The following is a 22356-nucleotide window of genomic DNA, read 5'->3' on the forward strand; positions in this document are numbered from 1 at the left end:
ATCAATCCAAATACAAATTATCATTTTTTTATTATAAATAAAGGGAATGTGCATAACGCATGAATAGCTAATGCAAAAATAACATGAATTGATTAATCTATAGAAAATTAAATACTATATATATATATATATATATACATTTATTAAATAGATTATGAATAATTGAATTCAACACAAAACTTTTTAATTTTCCTCTTAAGAAATAAAACAATGTGGTGACCGATACTGAGCGACACTAATAGCTTGTTCAAATCGAATGTGCCGATATATTTACCGACTATATTCTATATGAAATTAAATTGATCCGCCATGCTCCGATGATCAGCAAATTTGTCATTCAACCTCGATTACTCAGACTTTACCCAACAATAAATTGACGCCACATATGTTTCGAAATATGTTTTTGTTTCCTCTTGATGATCAGGAATAATTTAGAAATTATATATCTAACAGGACTTGTATAAACACCGTAAATTTTCCCTGGAAATTGGTATTATTGAATCCGTGAAAAACATGGTAAATGTCATTGTCATCGAGATAACTAAATCCATGCAGGTGGATAGATGGATGGATGGCTGGCTGGCTGGCTGGCTGGCTGGCTGGCTGGTTGGCTGGCTGGATGGATAGATAGATGGATGGATGGATAGATAGACGGACTGAGGATGGACGGATGGATGGATGGATAGAACATATAACCTAATTGTAATGCGCCTAAATCCATTCGATTATCTGATAACATGTGATTGTGTACTGTAGATCTACATATTTGTCTGACTCCTCAAAATTCCCTATGAACAAGTGTGTTGAAATTCGGGGATTCCCCGTCAACGCGTGACCTCGGATACCCTAGCCGTTATACCAGAAGTTTTTGTTCGGCGACAAATAATTACCGGGACGTCTACATTTTCATAATAGCACTCAGCGGCTGGCAACAAAGCCTATTGATTGGTATTTTGCTGGGGAATCCCGCGATCCGGCCCACCGTAGTTCGGCGCGTATTCCGATGACACATTGTGTGTGGAGAATAAGGTAAAGTCCAATCTTCAAGCTATAGTTTCTCCAGATTTTACTGTTTTTTTACGATTTCTGAATTCTGTAGCTAGTTGCTGAAGTACTTTACTACTAGGTAACTAACTACAGCCAGGTGAAGACTTTGATCGAGATCTACTTAATTCAAACTGTGCAGTACACCGGTGTGCAGTCAGTGTGTGATGCCCGTCAACGTGGCGTCGTTTTCGCCGAGCTGAGCCTGACTGAGTAACATTACTATTTAACTCTTAATATTGCGTTGACATGTAACGTTAAGCAGTGATCCCTTCTAAAAGTTCTATGTGGCATAATACATCTAGACCTAGTTTTTTATACTCTGTTTCTTTAGACAGCTATAACTTTTGTCTGAACAAAAGAATGTGAAAGTTTGAAACACTGAAGAAAACTTGTACTCGACTTTGTCTTTAAGTTGTATGGCAGGGGGTCCTAAAGCTGCGCGGGTCCTAAAGCTACGTACCACTCATCGCGCATACAGTTTTTATGGCAAATGCGCACTCTGTGTGTGGAACTGTGACTGCAGAGTGACGAACGATTCCTATTCAATTTTTTCTACAGAGGCTGCAGTAAATCTCTAAATGCAGAGAAACCAACAACTGTTTAGAATTTAGGAGTTATATTCGCTTAAATTTCATTTTTTCCTATAATAATATGAATATATTTTAGAAATTGAGGCATAGGAAATACTATTTTTTTGCATGATAAATCAAGTGCGTAGCTTTAGGACCCCTTCATCGGGTGGCGAAATCAAGAGGTGTTCGGAAAACACGACGGGATTTTCGTATTAGTGAGTTTTGCGATATTTTCTTCTTGGTTAATGATCTTTAGAATGTTTGCCACAAATTAGTGAAAGATATTTGTTGAAATATTAAAATTGGGATAGTTTTTATTGTTTGAAAACAAAGTGCGTAACTTTAGCCTAGGTCCCCCCATCATACTACAGAGTACAGACAGTGTTTGATGGGCTTTCTTTTCATGTATGGATTTATTTCATTACTAAATAAAGCATTGCAAATTTTTTTTCAAAACTTTTTCTTCTTACATTTCCAACAAAACTGTGTAGCCTTTTATTTTGGTTCTTGGTTCAGTGGCATGATTTTTTTTTGTATTCACCTGGGCAATTCATCATACAAATGATTATAATATCATTGGTATTCTGACAAACATAGACCATACTACAGTACAGTGAATAAAGAAAAGAGAATAGATCTTTGACTAGTCAATGACAAAAACGCACCCCTTTTCATATAGGTGTCAACTGTCATGAGTCCTAACTCCTAATAACGAATCTGACCTAGGTGTCATTTCTGAGGACGATTTTATTGATTCTTTTCTCTCCTTTTTTTTTCAGGGAACTTCCTGGGTCTACTGGGTAATGTATTGATTTTTTTTTTGTAAAGAAGGGAGATAATCTTCCCACTACGTGGTTTTGAAAGTGATTGGCCCGTATTCTGAAGTCAGGTTTAACTTAAACTCAGGTTTAAAGTTGTGGTTTAAGTATGGGAAGCCAAAAGTATTAATTTTTTCATTAAGTTGTATGTTTCTTATGTTTACAGTGCTCTATCCTGATTCATTGATGGTGAAGACAATCATCTATTTATAATTCATTGACAATTATGAATGATTTCAGAGCCAAATGAGCTGAAATATGATATCTCTACCGTTAGTGATTTATGTAACAATTGGCTATCCATACTTAAACCACAACTTTAAACCTGAGTTTAAGTTAAACCCGACTTCAGAATACGGGCCAATGTGTCCAAAACAAAAAAAACTCTGAAAACTACAACTACTGGACAAAGGGGCGTCAATAGGGACATGCGTGAATGTGCAGAAATGCGAACGATACGCGTTTACGGGCATGCAATAATCTGAACTTAGCGCATGAAGAGTTTAAGATGTTTTCAAGTGTGTGTTGTGTTCTGCATAGATCTACATATTTGTAAGTAGATTTCCCATCTAGGCAGGGTGGTTGCAGTCAATCTAAGGTAGACTCAATTCAATTCAAGGTTTATTAAAACACGAGTAGCAGCCAAATGGCTGAATTGGTCACGTATACAAAGTACAAACAAAAGACTCATTACATATTTCAAACATTAAAAAAGAAATATAGTTAATAAGGCAAGAATACATAGGCAATGAAAATTGATATAGGCCTACATATACATAAAATGAGGAAGTGGTAAATTAATAATAATAAAAACAAAATAAGCAAGTTGTAAAAGATCATTAAAAAAAGTGTTGATTTCCTCATTCATTAAAAAAACTTGATATTGCAATTAGGCTGGTATTGCTTTCAAATAAGTAATGGGTTTATTGATTGGGCATGTCTTTATTCAGGAGATCTATGAAATATGGTATGGGGCTATTGCAAAATCGATTTGTTTTCATTTGTAGACTCACCACAGACAAGGTGGTTGCACTGTGCAAGTACTCAGATTTGTTGGTTGGTTGGTTCAGTTGTTAGTTTAGCTAACTAATGTAGATAGCCTAGGTCTTTGTCCATTTCTTTTCTCTCTTTTTTTAATACAAAAGTCAAGGAAAGTATTTATTTAAAATCAATTGGTTCTTCTGCTCTTGAGACTGAGGCTATCATATTTCAATTTACTCCTTGGTTGCTTGCCAAGTTTTCTTCTCTGGATCACTTCCAAGTCTGAAGTGCTAGTACTCATCTTGTCCAGCCATTGGTGGTTTTGTGATAATTACTATTATTGATAGACACATTTTGTTTCATTGTGAAAGTAAGAGTAAAACCAAGCCATGGCCATGCTAATGCGTGATTAGGATCTTTTTCCTTATTGACACAGAGTAAAATGCACCCAGTACTACATTGTACTCTAAACTCTTATTTCTTTAATTGAATTAATTTGAATTGCCATACATGTAGATTAACTATAACGCAAAACTAGCAATATTAAGATTGAAGAGTTATGACTTATTTTGTTCTCTTATCTTTTTACAGAATAAATCTTCATAATCATGGCTGACAGTCAGAAAGTTGCTGTTCTCGCACCAACCGCTCCAGGAAGTGACAACGTGGTCATGCCGCAAGATGCCAAGATTAGAAAGGAACTGAATGCCTATGCTGTCATGGCCTACGTGGCCGTCTCGGACCGCAATGCGATGGCAGAGCAGCTGAAAGGTTTGACCCACCTGACGCAAGCTGTAAACGAGCTCCAGGAGAAGCTGGTAACGGCCGAGCGGAAGGCCGAGGATCTCCAGCTGGAGGTGTGGAGAAACGAGGCGTTCGTCAATCGCAGCAGGATCCAGCTCCGGGTGAAGGATAGCGAATTGGCCGGTATGAGGGAGGAGCTGAAGAAGGAAAAGAAAGCTGAGGAAAGGAGCGTGGAAGGAGATGGGGGTGGAGAGAGGTCCAAAGCTGAAGAGGATGAATCTGTTGATGGGTCAGCGGAAGAGAAGGGGGAACCAGATCAGAAGGAACATGCCAGTGGAGAAATGGAGAAGCCAAAGGTACACATTATACATGTAGTTTCACAAGTATTGAAATAATCTAAGGCAATAATGCCATTTGCCAGGCCTTGATGCTAATGGCGGATCCAGGAAAAGGCACATCCGGCCCATGCTCCCCCCCCCCCCCCTTTCGAGAGGCACAACAAATATTCTTAAGGGGAATATATTGTGCATATGCAAGTGTGGACCTTTTTTTTTTTTGCTTGTCAAATTTTTCCTGGAACAAAATGTCCTCCATTTTGTACGGTAGCGAAAACTTTTTTTAGCTTGTCAAAGTTTTCCTGTATAAAAATGCCCCCCCCCCCTTCTGAAAAATCCTGGATCAGCCCCTGCTTGATGCCCCTCACATTTTCTTTAGAGATTTGTTTTACCCATTGTGTGTGTTGCTCATTATGCTATAAATTATCTATAATATCTAATGTAAAAGTGCTGTGAATAGTGTGGTCTTGCCCTAAAAATATTGAAATTAAAAATTTAAAGTAGAATCCAGCACTGGTCATAAGGTGTTGTGTTGGAATGGAGAAAAATAAATATAACAGAATGGTGAAAGTTTGAAAGAAATCGAACAAGCAATAAGAAAGTTATTCCCGCTTTAAAATTTAGATCCCTAAGATTATGTAGATTTCAAATTGGCAACTGGGTAACTAAATCATGAAAAGGGGCAAGGACAACTTTCCCATATACCATGTACTTAATTATCAGGGATTTGTGGTTTTCTCTTAAGTACCCATTCCCCTGGGGCAGTAATCTAGATAAAACCCAGGTGTTCTATTGTTTTATGCCCTCATGAGAGAAAAATATAATTTGAAGTAAACCTTTTGAAAGAAATTACATTTTAGCCATTGTATGTATTGGAGTACTTGGAAGGGGGTCCCTGCCTTACATCACTATGACATCACATATGCGGCCAATTTAAAGTCTCCATGTGTAGAGTGATTACCAATATTTACAACTTTTAAAAATTCATAACTTTCTTAACTTTGTCCGATATTGTTCAAACTTCCTATCAACTTGTCTGATTTTTTTTTCATCAAAAAACAAGTTTTTATTTGGGTTGGATTCCCCTTTAAGGCCTGCTATTATTTTGATGTAGATCTAGATTATTGAGTGTTTGCTAAAACCAATGCTTCTTCGTAAAATTATCATAAGTTCTGTTATTATTCCTTCTGTCCCCTTTTTCATGGTTTCAAAGATAATAAATTACAAATCAACTTGTTAAAAAAAAAACAAGAGCCAAGAAAAATTCCAGACATGTATGTTTGCTGAAATAACAAGTAGAAAACTTGCTATCAAATTTGGTAACCTGATTATAAAGTAATCAGAATAATCTAAACTAATTTGTTTTTCTCTCCCCCTCCCCTCTTTTCTACCCCCTCCCATCTCTCTTTTTGTCTTCTCTCCCTCTCTTCCTCCTCTTTTCACTCCTTTCATTTTAACCTTGTCCCATCTATGTGAATCCAGTCCCCACAGCCTGGTAAGAAGGACTATCTGATGAGTCATGGTTTGCACATAGGTGTCTCGAGAGAAATTCATGAAGCCATCGTCCAAGAAAACCTTCATCTTAAAGGTCATCTGAAGCGCCTTTTGACCGATCAAGGAGCAAGTCTCAAAGATTTAATGGTAATGCTTTTAAGCAGTTTCCTTCCCAATTATCAAGCTTTTGTCTTGATCCAAAAATATCACATTTGTTAAACCCACAAGTAAGTCATCAGACCAAGCTCTCTGAAGTAATGAGGCAAAATATAATAATTTAGTCTTCAAGAATTCAAATTTGGAAAAAAGATAGCATAATCTAAAATGGTGAACTTTTCTCCATCTTCCATCAAAAAATGAAGTCCTTAAAGGACAAGTCCACCCCAACAAAAAGTTGATTTGAATAAAAAGAGAAAAATCCAATGAGCATAACACTGAAAATTTTATCAAAATCGGATGTAAAATAAGAAAGTTATGACATTTTAAAGTTTCACTTAATTCCACAAAACAGTTATATGCACATCCTGGCTGGTATGCAAATGAGGAGACTATGAAGTCATCCACTCACTATTTCTTTTGTATTTCATTCTATGAAATGTGAAATATTCTAAATTTCTCCTCATTGTCAAGTGATACAACGATTAATTCCTCCCTGAACAAGTGGAATTAGCATTGTTTAATACTATATTGTTCAGTCAAGTTGGTCTTTATTGTCAAATCTGTAAAAAATGAAATATTGTATAATTCAAACAAAAACCAAAAGAAATAGTGAGTGATGGACATCCACTGACTCCCCTAGTTGTGCGTATCACTGTTTTGTGAAAAATAAGCGAAACTTTAAAATGTCATAACTTTCTTATTTTACATCCAATTTTGATGAAATTTTCAGCACTATGCTAGTTTGATTTTTCTCTATTTATTCAAATCAGCATTTTCCTGGGGTGGACTTGACCTTTAATATCAATCAATAACAAAGAAACAAGATGGCTGAGAGTTCTAACAGACCTTGTCGAGTATGCAAACTTCATGCCTGAAACTTAAAACTAGTGCTGTTGACAAATTTCCAACCGACCTGAAAATTCATGAATTTGCATGGTCAAACAAATCCTGCGAAATCTGACTTTTGTTGCTTGATTCAGATTTATTCAGAAGAATCTATAGCCCAAGTAAACTACCGAAATTCACATTTTTTGGGAAGACAAAATGATTGTAAAAAAATCATCACATTGGAATCATGAATCTTACTTTGGAAATCTTAATTTTGGTAGCCGAGCACAGATGTAGAGATGTAAATATCAGCATATTAGCATAATTTACATTCTGAATATACGGAAGTAGGCAAGAGATCAAAGCTACATGTGTACACAAGGGCAGAAATTGTACGCTAAGTTGTAAAGTTGTCAATTGTTAGTCATGAAGTTAGTGATTTTCATTACAAAGTTTGCAACAAAAAATGACAAACTTCACGACTGAAACTGAGTATCAAGTTTGTGATCAACCTTACTTCAGAGCCACCATACATTTTACTATAATTTTTTTTAAATATGTATTTTCATCTAACAGGATACCATTAAGTGCAAGGATATCATTATGTGTCTCATCCAATTTTACTCTTTTCTTCTTCTTTTTAATTTTTCAATTCCATCTTACAGGATACCATTCAGTGCAGAGATATTGTTATTTCTCTGCGTATCCCAATTTACTATAACTTCGTGTGCGCGTTTTCATCTTGCAGTATACCATTTTTTGAAATCATAGGAAATCATTATACATGTGTATTCTTACTACATTTTATGATTTTTTTTTCCTTATTTATTTGTATTTTCATCTTGCAGGATACCATTCAGTACAGAGAAATCATCAAGCAGCTCAAGAGAAGCTTGGAAGAGAAAGAGGAAGAGATCGCAAAGATAAAACGTACTCTTCAGCAGGCTAATAGCCCCAAGGAAGAAACTGCCAAGTTGCTTCTGGAAATGGAAGGAAAGGTATGGAGTGAATCACACAAATGAATGATTTGTCAATCTTAGTGACTATTGAAGGTGGAACACAAAATCTCTATCAACTGGGTGCGCTGGCATGCACCTGTAATTGTAATCCAAGCGGCAATGTTTCAGAGAATATTTACACAAAAATCAACAGGATTCTAGAAGCCACGTTGTTTTTCTGTTGTAGAGCAATTGACATAATGTCATTCATAAGTTAGCATTACTACTAAATCTCAACTTCTTTTGTATGTAGTTCAAATGGTCAATTACCAGAAGGTGACATATGCAAAATAATTTCATTGCAATTGTATGATTTACAGCCGAGACCAAAGGCATGAAAGTACTTTCTCTCTTTACTTGTAGATTCTGATATAAACATGCATAAATTAACACATAATATGCATAACTTAAATTTGCATATATCACATACACTTGCAGGTGAAAAACTCGGAAAGGACTATCAAAATGAAGCAAGTCATGAACGAGGCTCTGTCTTCCAGGGTCGAAGAACTGACGAAGGCTCTTCAAAAGCTACATCGTCGGGAGGAGATCCAGATGGCACATATGAGATCACCCTTCTCCGACGGCTCGGCCGTGGCAATTATGGCCGATCCCTCGGTAAGTAGAAATTGTGGTGGTATTAACCTGGCTCACACCTTTTTGAGAAGCCCCCCCAAAAAGGTTTTCAACAACAAATTAAGGATATTTCGTACCCGAAAAAATTTGACAAGCAAAACAAAAAAAGGTCTTCAATTTCAAAAGAGGGGGCACACCTCTGTTTTCATGGCAATTTTACATTAGAAATTTTTAATTTTGCTTCTCAAAAGGGGGGGGGGGCACGTGCCCCCTGTGCCCCCCCCCCCCTGGATCCGCGCCTGCTTTGTACTATGTAGTTTGATACTTTTTCAAACGTCAGCAACTGAATACAACCAAAAGCCGTACAAACAAGGACAAGTGGCAATCAAATGCGAACAAGACCCTGCAAGGACGAGCAACGACAAGCAACAGCGAGCAGATCACAAATTTATCTACATTTACCTGGCTTTAGCTAGTATCACCTCGCTTTGCTGCGTGTAACTCTGATCTCGTGAGCAAAAGTGTGGTTTAAAACAAACATTTTGTTCCACTTGGAACAAAACATTTTGTAAGTGCATTTCAGACTCGTGATGTCCAAATCCAATAGAGGTTTTGTTTTTAGCCAAATTCATAACTGTACCATTATTTCTCTTCCACTCATTCAAACCAAATATTATCATGATTGAAGAAGTTCCGGCTACCATTTCGATGAAAAATAAATACTGGTATTAAATAAAAAAACGATAGAGAAAAAAGATATACGAATAAAGCAATGAAATTAATTGTCATAATTTTGTCATGGTAAATTAAAAAAGAATGCCACACGTAAAAAAAAAAAAAATCAGAATTCCAATTTTGATTGGAAGAATATCATGCCTGTCTGATGGGCACTGCGAGAAACTTGCAAATGGTTGCAAAATGCAAGTCAATTTTAGGTCCTAAAATCAATAACAATAATTTTGATTGATTGCAAATTTGCAGTTGATTACTGGGTCCCATCTTACAAAGATTTACGATCGATCCATTAACCTCAACTGTATGGAAGTCTATCTCTCATAATTTTTTTCACAGAAAATTTGCACAATGTTCTGTGTAAACAACGAGGATCACACTGAATCTAATAGAAAACTATGAATGTATTGATATACAACATATGTAGAAAACATGTGGAACTAACATACTTTTAAGATGATGACGTTGCTGGCTTTCCATAGTCGTGGTTGATTGGATCAATCACAACTCTTTGTAAGATGTGGCCCTGGGCCCCGTCTCACAAAGAGTTACGATTGATCCAGTCAATCGCAACTCTATGGAAATCCATCAGTGTCATAATTTTTTTCTGCGAAAAATTTGCACAATGTCCTTTGTATGCTAAGAGAAGCGCAGTGAAATTTCAAGAAAACAATGAATGCATGAATATATATCATAGCTAGAAAATATTTTGAACAAACATGCATAATAGATGTTGACGTTGCTGGCCCTCCATAGTTGCGATTGATTGGATCAATCACAACTCTTTGTAAGATGTGGCCCTGGTCTGCTCCTTCCAGTAACCAGAATAACCTTTAGTTAAACTTTAGTTAAAAAACCTTTAGTTAAATCTTTAGTTAAATTTGATTTATCACTCGTAAGATTCGACTGGAATTTGCAATTGATTGCAAATGTGTTCTTTCAACACCCCCCCCCCCCCCCGAAGAACATTGAAGTTGGCTTCATCAAAACCTTGGGCCTGTTTCACAAAAACTTGATATGGTGACAAATTTGAAATAGTTTAAAGCTACTGAAATTCCTCTACTTGATAGGCTGAGCGTAAACTTGTTATAGTAACAAATCTTTATGAAATGGGTCCCTTGACGTTAAGAACCCACTGCACTATTCGTATAAGAGTAGGGGGAAACCCCGGTGTAGTGGTGCACCTGCACTCCCCCCAATCAGTTCTATCGGGAGGAGAGACCTGCGGGTCACAGTGATTCAGCTCGCTTTACGCCTCCAAGGCACAGGTGACGCCAAACAAATAATAATAATAATTAACTTGTCACCTCTCACACAGGTTGATCAGGTTTTGCCGTCGATGCAGATCAAGAATCTGACGAAGGAAAACACGAGACTGATGAAGGTCCAGAAACGGCAAGAAACTGAAAAGGAGTCATTGAGGCAGGAAAGAGATGCAGCTCTGGCTGAGAAAACTGTGAGCCTAAAGATAAATGCCAGTTGTGGTAACGACCTCAAAATGATTTCGAACAGAATCCAATAAAACGACCACCCAACTAGTGTTTGTATGTATAAATACAAAATACTTGCCAAAGGATTCTTGGTAAAAATGTGTAATTGCTGAGAAATGAGCAAAATAAGCACGGAATTCCATAAAATGTCGGGTATTTTTCCAAGTAATATGAATACACTGTCCCACATATGCCTTTTTGTGTCAGTGATCATCAGAATTATCGGTTTTCAGCTAAAATTTCATGATTTCACAAAGAAGAGTTGATTTGAATGTACCAGATTTAGATCTGTGATAATGTTGTGGTAATTAACCTTGATTTTAAAGGCTTTCTCATGAAATAATTGTTTGCTGCAACTAATTTCTTTTACCTTTAAAGTCCACTTATTGCAATAATAATAATGATAATAATAAATAATAATAGTAATGATAATGTTATAATACTACATGTAATGATAATAAAAATAATAATAATAATAGGGCAATTCCAGAAAATGATCAACCTTTTAGTACGTCCGACCCATTTTTCTCAAGTTTTACTTTACTTTATAAACTGACCAAGTAATGATCTTTTGAGAACATTACAGACTGTCAAAAGAACATGCAATCAATGATAGAAAATTTCATATTTTGATGGAATGATAATAATGATTATAATGATAATATTAAAGAAGAAACATACAAAAACATGAACACAAGTGCTGAAAATGCACCCATTTCAATGAGCGAGTAGTAAATGGAATGGAGAAATTCGGAACGCTATTACGTGTAATTTCATCCAAAGGTTGGCAGCTCTGTATAAAAATTGCTCTCAAAGACAACCACCTTTAGATTTTCTCCCAACTTGTAGTAGAGTTTCTGCAGCCGCTGACAGTGAAATGAAAATTGAAATTAGCGTTGGTTAAAAAAAAAATAACTTTGATGGAAAACAGTGATTTTGGAGATAGAGAATATTAGTTTTATCCAAAGGTTAACAATAATCCCTTTGATATTGTCTCTCAATTTATAGGAGATTCAGCGAAGTTTAGAGCGATGTTCCTCATGTCAGAATCTCATGGCCGCAAAAGAACGTGCGGAAGACGAGCTTAATATTACAAAGGGAGAGATGGCTGCAGCACTATACCAGGTAGGCAATGGTTCTGTGGTATTTGGGATAGACACTGAAATCAGAAGTAAAAGGTTCAATTTCTTGTTACATTTCTTTTTGATGATGATGATGGTCCGTAGCATTTGTATTGCACCATATTTCTGCTAAAAACATTCATAAGTGCAGGCTCATCCAATTAAGCTAATTACTACACATTTGCTGAAATAAGTGAATTTTGAGAGACGATTTGAAGAGTTCAATGTTGTCAATTTCACAGAGCGAAGAAGGAAGGGAGTTCCAAAGGAGTGGAGCAATGGGTGAACAGGCACAGTCTCCAAATCCCCTTTTCAAATCCCATTTCTTTTTGTGCCTGCGCCCAATGTAGCACAAAAAAAACACATTGACAATAGTGTACAATACATATACAGTACCATATATAAAGAAGAGATAATTGTTATGTATAGTGTTCCATAGTTGAACGTGTTGCGTGTGTTCACGCTCGGGAGTGAAACGTTGAAGCTACGTTGAGTTTTATACATGTAATAAAGGCTACACTGTAACGTTCATGCTGTCTTTCCTCAGTTCCTTATTATTTGAGTCCCCAAACTCTACAATAATATTTCCCAAGTTCAATAATATGGAATACGTTTTGAAAACCAATATAGATTGAATTGATATTCAGTTTAATAACATTGAATGTAATTCTTGAAGAAATTTACTTTCATTTCCAGTTGAAATGTATTTAGAATGCATTTTGAAACCAATATACAGTGCGTATCAAAAAAAAGTTTTCACTTAGAAAAAATCCTGTAAAATTTTACATTTGTAATATCCTAAAGATCTTTCCACATTTTAACATTGGTACAGATCCATTTAAGCAAATGACGATATAACTGTCGAAAAATATGTCCGCTTGAGTGAGCACCACTTACTTTTGAAAAGTTAGTGAAAAATTATTTGCGCAGAACTTTGAAATAGTTATGCGAATAAAAGTAGACCTTAATCATGAAGAACACATTGAATTTAGCTAGTAAAATTGATTTGAAGATATCTTTTACCTTTTTAACTTGTTTCCTCGCTCAAAACACTTCGAAGAGTGCATTGCGCCCCACCCCACTCCCCCACACACCGAAGCCATCGTGACGATATTTGCTTTACACTGAGCTGTGATTTACATGAAATGGCTTAGGCTTGATTTTCATTTTGTTAATCATTGTCAAGCTTGGAAAAGGTGTGGAGAAACAAGTATTAAATAAAAAATGAAATGTAAACCCATTTTAAATTATAAAAACTTAGTGAAAAAATGCTGGAGATGTCTGATATAAACTTTTGTTCAGATTTAGTTATGTCCTCAGATCCAGCTGGCACAAAAGGGTAAATGTTGTGCTTGCTAAGTGCTGAAATTTCAATTTTGGTAACAAAAACTGTTACAAAATGCTTGAATGTATCTGTTTTATTTCAATTGACTAAAAGTGCAAGGGAAATGTATGAGAAATATTTCGCAAGGTAAATTTGATTTCGCCCTTTCCCCTTGACACAGCGTGAAAACTAGCATTTCTGCGCAAACAGATTTCTGCAAGCTTTACAAAAATGGACATTGCTCACTCAAGTGTTACATTCTGTCAAACCTTTTACTTTCATTGGATAGATGAGACCCAAACCTAAGATTATATATGAAACAATTACCCACATGTTGTACATTTTTTAATTCCCAGGGCTTTTTCAAAGTGTAAACTTTTTTTTGATACGCACTGTAGATTGAATTGATATTCAGTTTATTGAATGAAATTGAATCTAATTCTTAAAAGAAAATTGCAATGATATGTAACTTACTTTAATTTCAGGTGGAAACATATAAATCTGATTTCAAAGAGCGATGCTCGGAGATGGAGAAAACAAAGAGCAGTCTTCGCAATGAGCTTGAGACTTGGAAACGGAACTATCATATGCTGAATAAGCAGGTACCATGAGTTCTAATCCTAATAATCCTGGGCTGATTTCCAGTCTTGTCAGTAAACTGACGTATGATCATTGATAACTACATTCTGTTAACTTCATTTCTAAATTTTTCTTGGGCAGAAAAACAAGGTTGTCAAATTTGGATGTAAATTTGGTAAAATTTTTCCTTTTTTGACCTCATAAATGTGATTTAATTCAATTTGGGATTTTGTGTGTGTGTGTGCAATAATACTTTGCGACTGTGTCTTGTCATGTGTTCAAATATTTTTTTATTTTCTGAATAAAAAGAATGCTTGTCAGAAGTTTGTGAGATACATGTATAGCAAAAGTTAAAGTCCACAAATTGGATTTCCAAGTATTATATATAACTGATATGTTAATGAATTCCAAATAATTTTGGCCAACTTAGTATAGATTTAGAGTTATGCAATCATATCAAATGGAAAAAAAAAACACTTTATTTTCTGAATTGCATTAGATGGAGCGTATGGTGAATGAACTCGAGAAACAGAAGGGAGACAACAGCAAGCTACATGCAGATAATCAGTACTTCTCTCAGACTTTGAGCCAATTACGGTGAGGCCAGACTCCTCTTTTGATCTCCCATTGGGAGCTTAGCTTACTCCATACCTTACCCATATACAGTACCAATACTTCATAATTACCAAAAATCAATATTATTCAATCACGCCTCCATTTTCACCCATGGACAATGTGACTTCCTTTGCCCTACCATCAAATAGAAATGGCCATCGGTATCGACGCCTCTTTGCTGACCGATCTCGAGATTAGTTGAGATTTAAAATAGACTCGTTCTTCCACCGACCCCAGTTAATACATGTACACACGTTCGTAATCTATCATACACTATACAAGCATAATATTTTCATGATTACCAAGTTTGTTCAAGAGGATTAATTTCCAGCCTCCATTTTAACCCCAGGGGTACTTTTACACCCTTTATCCTTTCATCAAATAGAAATGGCCATCGGTATCTACATGTATGCCTCTTCGCTGACCGATGTCGAGATCAGTTTGGATTACAATTGGACTCTGGATTTTTTCTATTAGCTTCAGTACATTTTTACATGCAGAAACATTCCTAATTTATCACACACTAAGCAAGCATGATATTTTTGTGATTACCTAATTCTTATTTGAGAGGATTAATTCAAGCCTCCTTCCACCCCCCCCCCATGTACACTATTTCCTAATTTATGTGTATAATATACAAGCATAATGTTTTCATTATTACCATTTTTATTCAAGAGTATTAAATCACGCCTCCGTTTTTTTTACCCCATGGACTTTTTTTTTTCCGTTATCATTTCATCAAATAGATTCATCCCAAAAGAAACTTGAAAGACTATCTTAAATTTCATAATATCTCCTCTAATACCCTTGTAAACTTATCCTATGAATTGCAGTATCATTCTTGCTTGTTCATGTAAGATTTCATATATTCTACTTATTAAACTGTTTATTATGTTATAGTTTTGTTGATTTGTTAGGTACCTTGAGCAATACTTCAAGTAGATTTGTGCGCATTAGAAATGTGGTTATTATTATTATTATTACTACCATCCAATAGAAATGAGACGTCGGTATCCATGCCACTGAACGTTGACCGACGGTGTCGAGATATCAATCCATGGCAAGAGACTCCGGGATACGCTAGCAGACGATCAGAGATCGCCGTCGGAGGAAGAGACAGAAGCGACATGTCGTCACCACAAGAGGTAGGTCACATGGACATTGTTGAGGGTTCAACTTCAAGCCTGACTCATGTATAAATTGTGACCCTCCACCGTCAAACCCACAATAAGTCACCTAAAAATAATTTTGAGGTTTTTATTAAGCTTAAAACAGCAGAAGCTTGAAAGTGACATCATTTGTTAAAAATTGATCGATAGTAACCTACACAAGTACTCAAATGAATATAGAATTTCAGTGAGAGCTTCAAAGAATGAGAAAACGAAAGCTGAAGTTTAGGGTTCACTCAAGCAAGAGAGGTGCACACTGCAATCTTTGTGAAATGTTCAAGCAGTCATGAAAAATAAAAAATGATGTCAAACAATGGCCACAAACGCTTATCTAATTTTGTCTAAATTTTACAACTTTGAATTTTGACAGAATGAAGAATATTTTGGCTATCGCAGAGAACCTTGTCCGGCGACTTAATGTTGGTTATCATGGGGTGGAGGGTCATACATGCGAGTGATGATCAGATTAGATTTTGGGGTCACAAGGTCAACGGTCACAGAGGTCAAGGGTCAGAGAGGTCATTGTTTGTAAAGTATCAGTTATTGATCTTGCAAGGGTGGTGGCATTAGTTACAACTGCGCTCAATCAAGCATCTATCTACAGTACATGTGCTTGTAAAATGAACTAGATTACAACTTACAATACAAGTAGTACTAAGATCTGTCAATCACATGATAGCTATCTGTAAAGAGACATTACTCTTCTCTTTTCTTGGTCTTTTAAACCACCTAGAGACCCGATAATATTATTTTAAATGCTATGTAAGCCAAGATTATCTTTACTTATATTCATTATTCATCATCATCACCACCATCTTCGTTGTCACAATCACCATCATCATCATCATTGACTACTATTATGTCACCTAATAGAATTTTTTTTCCTACCTTAGTTTCAGTCCGCTTTCTTGATACCCCTGGAAATAATTGTTGAGCCGCTCCTTGCATATTACAACCTCACAGTGAGATGATGTAAACAAGATCAGGGGGGCGTTTTATGAAAGGACTTGTTGCATGTTTTATCTGACAGTTACCATAGTAACAGCGCTCCTCAGCCAATCAAAATCGAGGAAAGTCGTCAGATCCGACAACTTGTCAGATGAAAATGTTGATGAAACACTCCCCAGGAGAATCATACATGTATATTGTACAGTTATGTTCCTTTGCTAGTCCAGGCCCCATATAGGAGGCCATTATCATTACAGCCCTGTGAAATTCCTTATGCCCACGTTTCAGATAGGGATATCACAATTTTGTGATTCAGTTATTCTAAATGCACAGGAGCTAAATCCCAGGGTACAGCACATTCATGGTAATAAGTTAGTATGCTGATATCGCATTGGTGTGAGTGGGTCCAGACCATGATGATGACGGTGATGACTCGCCGAGGATTCCGTTGCCACAGTGGTGGTGGTGTGTACAATTCCTGATGCACGGCTGCAGTGCTGCGTTGAACATTTCCGTGATACATGCATCCAAAATACACATGAGCTAAATTGCAGTTTTCGTCATATCACCGAAGCAACAAGGTCTTTTAACCGAGCTCAAAAAAGGGCAAGATTCCGTGAATTGAATCACATTCGTAGTTAAATAATCAGATGTACATGTAGATCTGGTACATGTATACACCTGTATAAAGATGAGGGTATACAGTGTCCCTCATATACATGTATACAGAGTAGGAGCAGTGAAACAGGTGTGCCCACATTCCTGTGTAATTGTGGTTACCGGGGAGCTTTTCATGAAAAGTTTAGTCTTGAATTTTCACTGACTTATTTGCTCTTAGCCAATCGGATGCAAGGATTCGCAGTAGCTTATCACAATAGTCGGTGGAAATCAGTGACTGGTTGTTTCATGAAATGTTCCCCTTGTACATGTGGTATTAAACTGCACATCACAATGGAATAGGATTTGGAAAGCACTTGGGAGAGTAACCATTCATTCAATGTAAGAGAATTTAGAATGAGCTTAATTTGTCAAGATTATTAATGATTATCCTAAATACAATAGGGTTTAGAATGTTTTTATCAGAATAGCTTGTTAAAGTATTTAGATGCTATAGCGAGTACATTCCAATACAATAGGGTTTAGATGTGCTGTCAAGTATCAACAACACACATTGTAATCCATTCCTTCCTTTTGAAATTCCAATTCTGATTCTTCTTCTTTAAGAATGCATAGCGTAAGCATTATCACCACCATAATCTTAATCTTCCCTTCATGGTGATTCACCACCATCTTGCTCCGTATTTTCATCATCATCACCATCATCACCATCATCACTATCATCGCCATCATTACCATAATCATCATCACCATCATCATCATCACCATCATCATCAACATCATCACCGTCATCATCATCACCATCATCATCATCACTATCATCACCATCATAACCATCATCACCATCATCATCATCATCACTATCATCATCATCACTATCATCATCATCATCATCATCATCACCATCATCATCATCACCATCATCATCATCACCACCATCATCACTATCATCACCATCATCACCATCATAACCATCATCACCATCATCATCATCACTATCATCATCATCACTATCATCATTATCACTATCATCATCATCATTATCATCACTATCATCATCATCACTATCATCACCACTATCATCACTATCATCACCATCATCATCACTATCATCATCATCACCATCATCATCACTATCATCAGCATCATCACTATCATCACCATCATCACTATCATCACTATCATCATAATCACTATCATCATCATCATCAACACCATCATCATCATCAACACCATCATCATCATCAACACCATCATCATCATCATCACTATCATCATCACCATCATAATCACCATCATCATCACTATCATCATCACTATCATCATCATCATTATCATCACCATCGTCACTATCATCATCATCATTGTCATCAATATCATCCTCCTAATCATCATTAGCACCACCATCTTCCTCTTATTTTTCATTATCATCATCACTATCATCATCGTCATCACCACCACCACCATTGACACCATCCTCCTTATCATTATCATTACTTTTATGATCTTCCTCCTATTTCTCATCACTATCATCATTGTTTCATCATTGTCATCACAACCATCGACATCATCCTCCTAATCATTACTACAGCCATTTTCCTCCTATTTCTCATTATCATCATCACTATCATTGTCACTATCACCACCACGATTGGCTGCTGGGCCCACGATTAATTTGGCAAACAAAAATTTCTTCAGAGATCTGTTTCGAACAATAAAATATGGATTTTAGATTTTGATTATCAACACTCACCACCATCATCATCCTCTGTCTCATTATCGTCAACGTCATCTTCATTATACTATTCCTCACCCAGGGGGCCACTTACATTGACGAGTGGATACCCTGCGCGACCAAAAAAACATGTAAAAAGTGTGTTTTTTTTTCAAGATAAGGCACGTTATGTACGTAATGTAATAAGGGTGTCTAAAACACTAAAATAATGAAAAAAGGGTGTCTATTTTCGCTAAAAGAGCTATCATGTGTTTAGGGTCAAATTTGCGAGGGTATAGAATATTTGGACTAAAATGTTTTATAAAGGATGTACTTTTTGCCCCAACAGTCAACACTACGTGTCTAGAGTACGATTTGCGCGAGGTGTGGGGGGTGGGACCGTACTTAACCCAATAAGGTAAAACCGACGACCGTTGTCCATGACATAACAATTAAAATATCGCTGTACTTGTTTAGGGGTTCAATTCAGGGAATACTTGCCAAGAGTATTGTTTTGTTTCCAATACTTGTAAAGGGTAGGGTTTCACACGCCAATACTTGTTAAGGGGTGCATTTTCAGAATATGGAAAATAATTGTTTAGGGTGCTTTTTGAGACCCCATGGTCGCGCATGGTATCCACTCGTCAATGGAAGTGGCCCCCCCCCCCCCCCCCCGGGGTTCCTCATCACCATCATCATATACTATATGATTTTTATCGCATAATGATATACCAAGTATTTGGCATAGTAGAATATGTACATATTATATATTCTGTGCTCTATTGAAATGGACCCATTATTGTCTTTATCATTATTACTACTACTGTTACTACAAGTGCTATTATTGTTGTTGTTGTTATTATTATGTTATTATTATTTATTGTTATTTCCTTAGGATGCGACCTCCCCCCAGAGCCACCAGTGGACAACAGCTCAACCCAGCAGCAGTGGGGGCAGACGAAGGAGGAGCAAGCTAAAATGTCTGCGATGCACCCAAGAGTTCTCCCCCGAAAGGCAACAGGAATTCGAAGATCACCAGAGAAACTGTCCAGGGAATTTGTGAATTTGAACCATGGGAGAATGCTCACTTTACATATTAATAATGTAAATATTTTACAGATTGTGGTTTTACGCATTTGAGTTATATATTACACAGGTTTGTGGATGGACTTTTAAACATGAATTCATACATCATGTTTAAAAGTCATGAATTTAATCTTGAAAAAAAAACAGCATTTCATTCCAGAAGATTATGGGGAAATGATGGTCATTTGTTTACGGTATTGTAATAAGAGAATTCAGTGATATGAAAGGTTTTATTTTTTATACATTTTTAATACTAATTTGGCAAATTGTGTTCATATTTGAAGGATATTATCATACATAAATGCTGAAGAAAATCTATTATTTTTATCGCCGTATGAAATTTATAAATTATAGACCTATACTTCCCAATATATGAATTTCATACTGTAATATGATATCATCATGAATATATATATTCATTACATTACAAGAGAGTTCTTGGGGTTTTGGCAGAATGTTTTGCACATTACAAAATGTTGGTATTGCATCCAATGTGCTTGTATTACTTTTCATATGATTTATTTTGATTAATAATCTCAATGTAATGTAGTACTGCATGAGTATTATGTATGATTTTGCAGGGACTAACAGTAGTACTTAAATCTATTGATTTCATACAGCACCTTGTCAAACGTCGGAGTTCGTCTTTTCAGCAGGAAACATGTCAACAACCTTTCATTACAAATAATAATGATAATTTTGTCCATTTATATAGCGCAGCTACTCTAATTGCATATTCTCTACTGCACAGATACTTGGCATCATATCATTACCCAGCCCGTAGCTGAGCCGCCGTATAGGCACTAAAGCATTCAAGGAATAGATCCTACCGGGTACCCATTCACCTCACCTGGGTCGGGTGCAGTACATTATGTGGGTAAATTTCTTGCTGAAGGAAAATGCGCCGTGGCTGGGATTCAAACCCGCATCCTTCTGATTGAGAGACGTTGAGTTGTAACCACTAAACCATGACGCCCCCCAAATCGTCATATTTCATCAGACAAAACAATGGGGAGTGCTGGGAATCTGCAATGAAATGAAAAGACTTTCAGTGTCTTCAGTGCAGAATTCCTACTCAAAGACACCACTCTTTTTTGACAAGTTGCCTAACTTGCAGTAAGGTTTTAGCCCAGTCCTTGCGGGGGCGTCGTGGTCTAGTGGTTACGATTCTCATCTTTTCATCAGAGGGACGTGGGTTCGAATCTCAGTCGTGGCGCGTTTTCCTTTAGCAAGAAATTTACCCACATTGTGCAGCACTCGACCCAGGTGAGGTGAATGGGTACCCAGTAGGATTTATTCCTTGAATGCTTTAGCACCTATATAGCGCTCAGCTACAGCCGGGGTAATAATATGATACCAAGTATCAAGCGCAGTAGAGTATATGCAATTATGGTAGCTGCGCTTTATAAATAGACCATATTATTTTCAATTTTAAAAAAATATATAAAGGGCTAGGGTTGGTTCATGTCTATACATTTCTTTTTTATACTTCATTTCAAAAAATTATTTTTTCAATTTCAAGAAAATTCGCTCCCATGCAGAAATATTAATTTCCCCTGAAAAAAAGAAGACGCCCATTTCGTATGTTATGTAATTCGATATATGAATTTTATTCAGTAATATACATTCTGTAATTCACAAATATATATATATATCACATTTTTACTTCATTTTTTAACACACTTTAAAAATCCATTGAGGCATATACAGAGGAAATTCTGGCTATTCAATTTAGTACTTGCAAAAAATGATTGTGCAATACACGTACATTTATAAATCCTGTCAATAGGAATGTTTCGAGTTCCAGTCACTTGATCTATTAAACTCTACATTAACTTTTTTTTCCGAGACCATGAATGTACTTCCCTTTTATTCATTTTTTTTTTGGGGGGGGGGATTCGTTGGAACCCCACCCCCTTTCAGAACTCAATCAATATAGGTTTGATCAATGCAGATTTTGCATAGAAGAAAAAAGTAAAAGATAAAGAGAGTTGCTGCTAATTTGATGAAAATACCAAAATATCAGAAGATTAGAATATTGGCAATAAAGACAAAGTTGACAATACAATCTTGCATTACGAAGACACACTGGTTTATGATTGCATATGGACAATTCATACTGCATAGGATATCCTAGTGTGTATACCTAATAACATGAAACAAAAAAACATGTAGGTCTAATTCATTTTGATTGAGCAAGATGAAGAGTTTACATTCGAACACTACAACACATTATTTTTTATGTGTAATAAAAACAAAGTAATGTACGCCCCTAATTTTGTTTCTTATAAAAAATTCAATACAAGTATTTCATGTAATACTGAAAGGTTATAATGATTTCAATGGATTTTCAACAAAATTAGTCAAAATCGGGCTGTCATTCTCAACAAACGTGCATGAAAATGTAT

At 36.2% G+C, this 22356-nt stretch overlaps 1 protein-coding gene across 4 annotated transcripts; it reads left to right on the plus strand.

Moving 5' to 3' along the window:
• Positions 1–964: 964 nt before the first annotated feature.
• On the plus strand, positions 965–22105 carry LOC129281774 (myosin-4-like). 4 transcript variants are annotated; one of them, XM_064112974.1, is made up of 12 exons: positions 965–1029; positions 2399–2419; positions 4010–4518; positions 5980–6138; positions 7827–7976; positions 8415–8594; positions 10603–10740; positions 11783–11899; positions 13705–13821; positions 14298–14395; positions 15411–15558; positions 19758–22105. In XM_064112974.1, exons 3-12 carry the CDS (start codon positions 4027–4029, stop codon positions 19923–19925), a joined length of 1767 nt encoding a protein of 588 aa, XP_063969044.1. In that variant the 5' UTR covers positions 965–1029; positions 2399–2419; positions 4010–4026; the 3' UTR covers positions 19926–22105. The 4 variants fall into 4 exon arrangements, 3 of the variants coding, with proteins under 3 accessions (XP_063969044.1, XP_054773668.2, XP_063969045.1); XR_010296442.1 differs by lacking the exon at positions 2399–2419 and having other exon boundaries at positions 966–1029; positions 19758–20781; positions 21215–21952; XM_064112975.1 differs by lacking the exon at positions 965–1029 and adding an exon at positions 1102–1257.
• Positions 22106–22356: the final 251 nt, after the last annotated feature.

The sequence above is a fragment of the Lytechinus pictus genome, chromosome 18 (assembly GCF_037042905.1).
Source record: "Lytechinus pictus isolate F3 Inbred chromosome 18, Lp3.0, whole genome shotgun sequence".
Lineage (NCBI taxonomy): Eukaryota > Metazoa > Echinodermata > Echinoidea > Temnopleuroida > Toxopneustidae > Lytechinus > Lytechinus pictus.

Coding starts and splice junctions, on each gene's coding strand:
- LOC129281774 (XM_064112974.1), top strand. CDS start 4,027: ATGGCTGACAGTCAGAAAGTTGCTGTTCTCGCACCAACCGCTCCAGGA. Junction 14,396..15,410: donor CAGACTTTGAGCCAATTACG/GTGAGGCCAGAC, acceptor ACCATCCAATAG/AAATGAGACGTCGGTATCCA. Junction 15,559..19,757: donor ACATGTCGTCACCACAAGAG/GTAGGTCACATG, acceptor TTATTTCCTTAG/GATGCGACCTCCCCCCAGAG.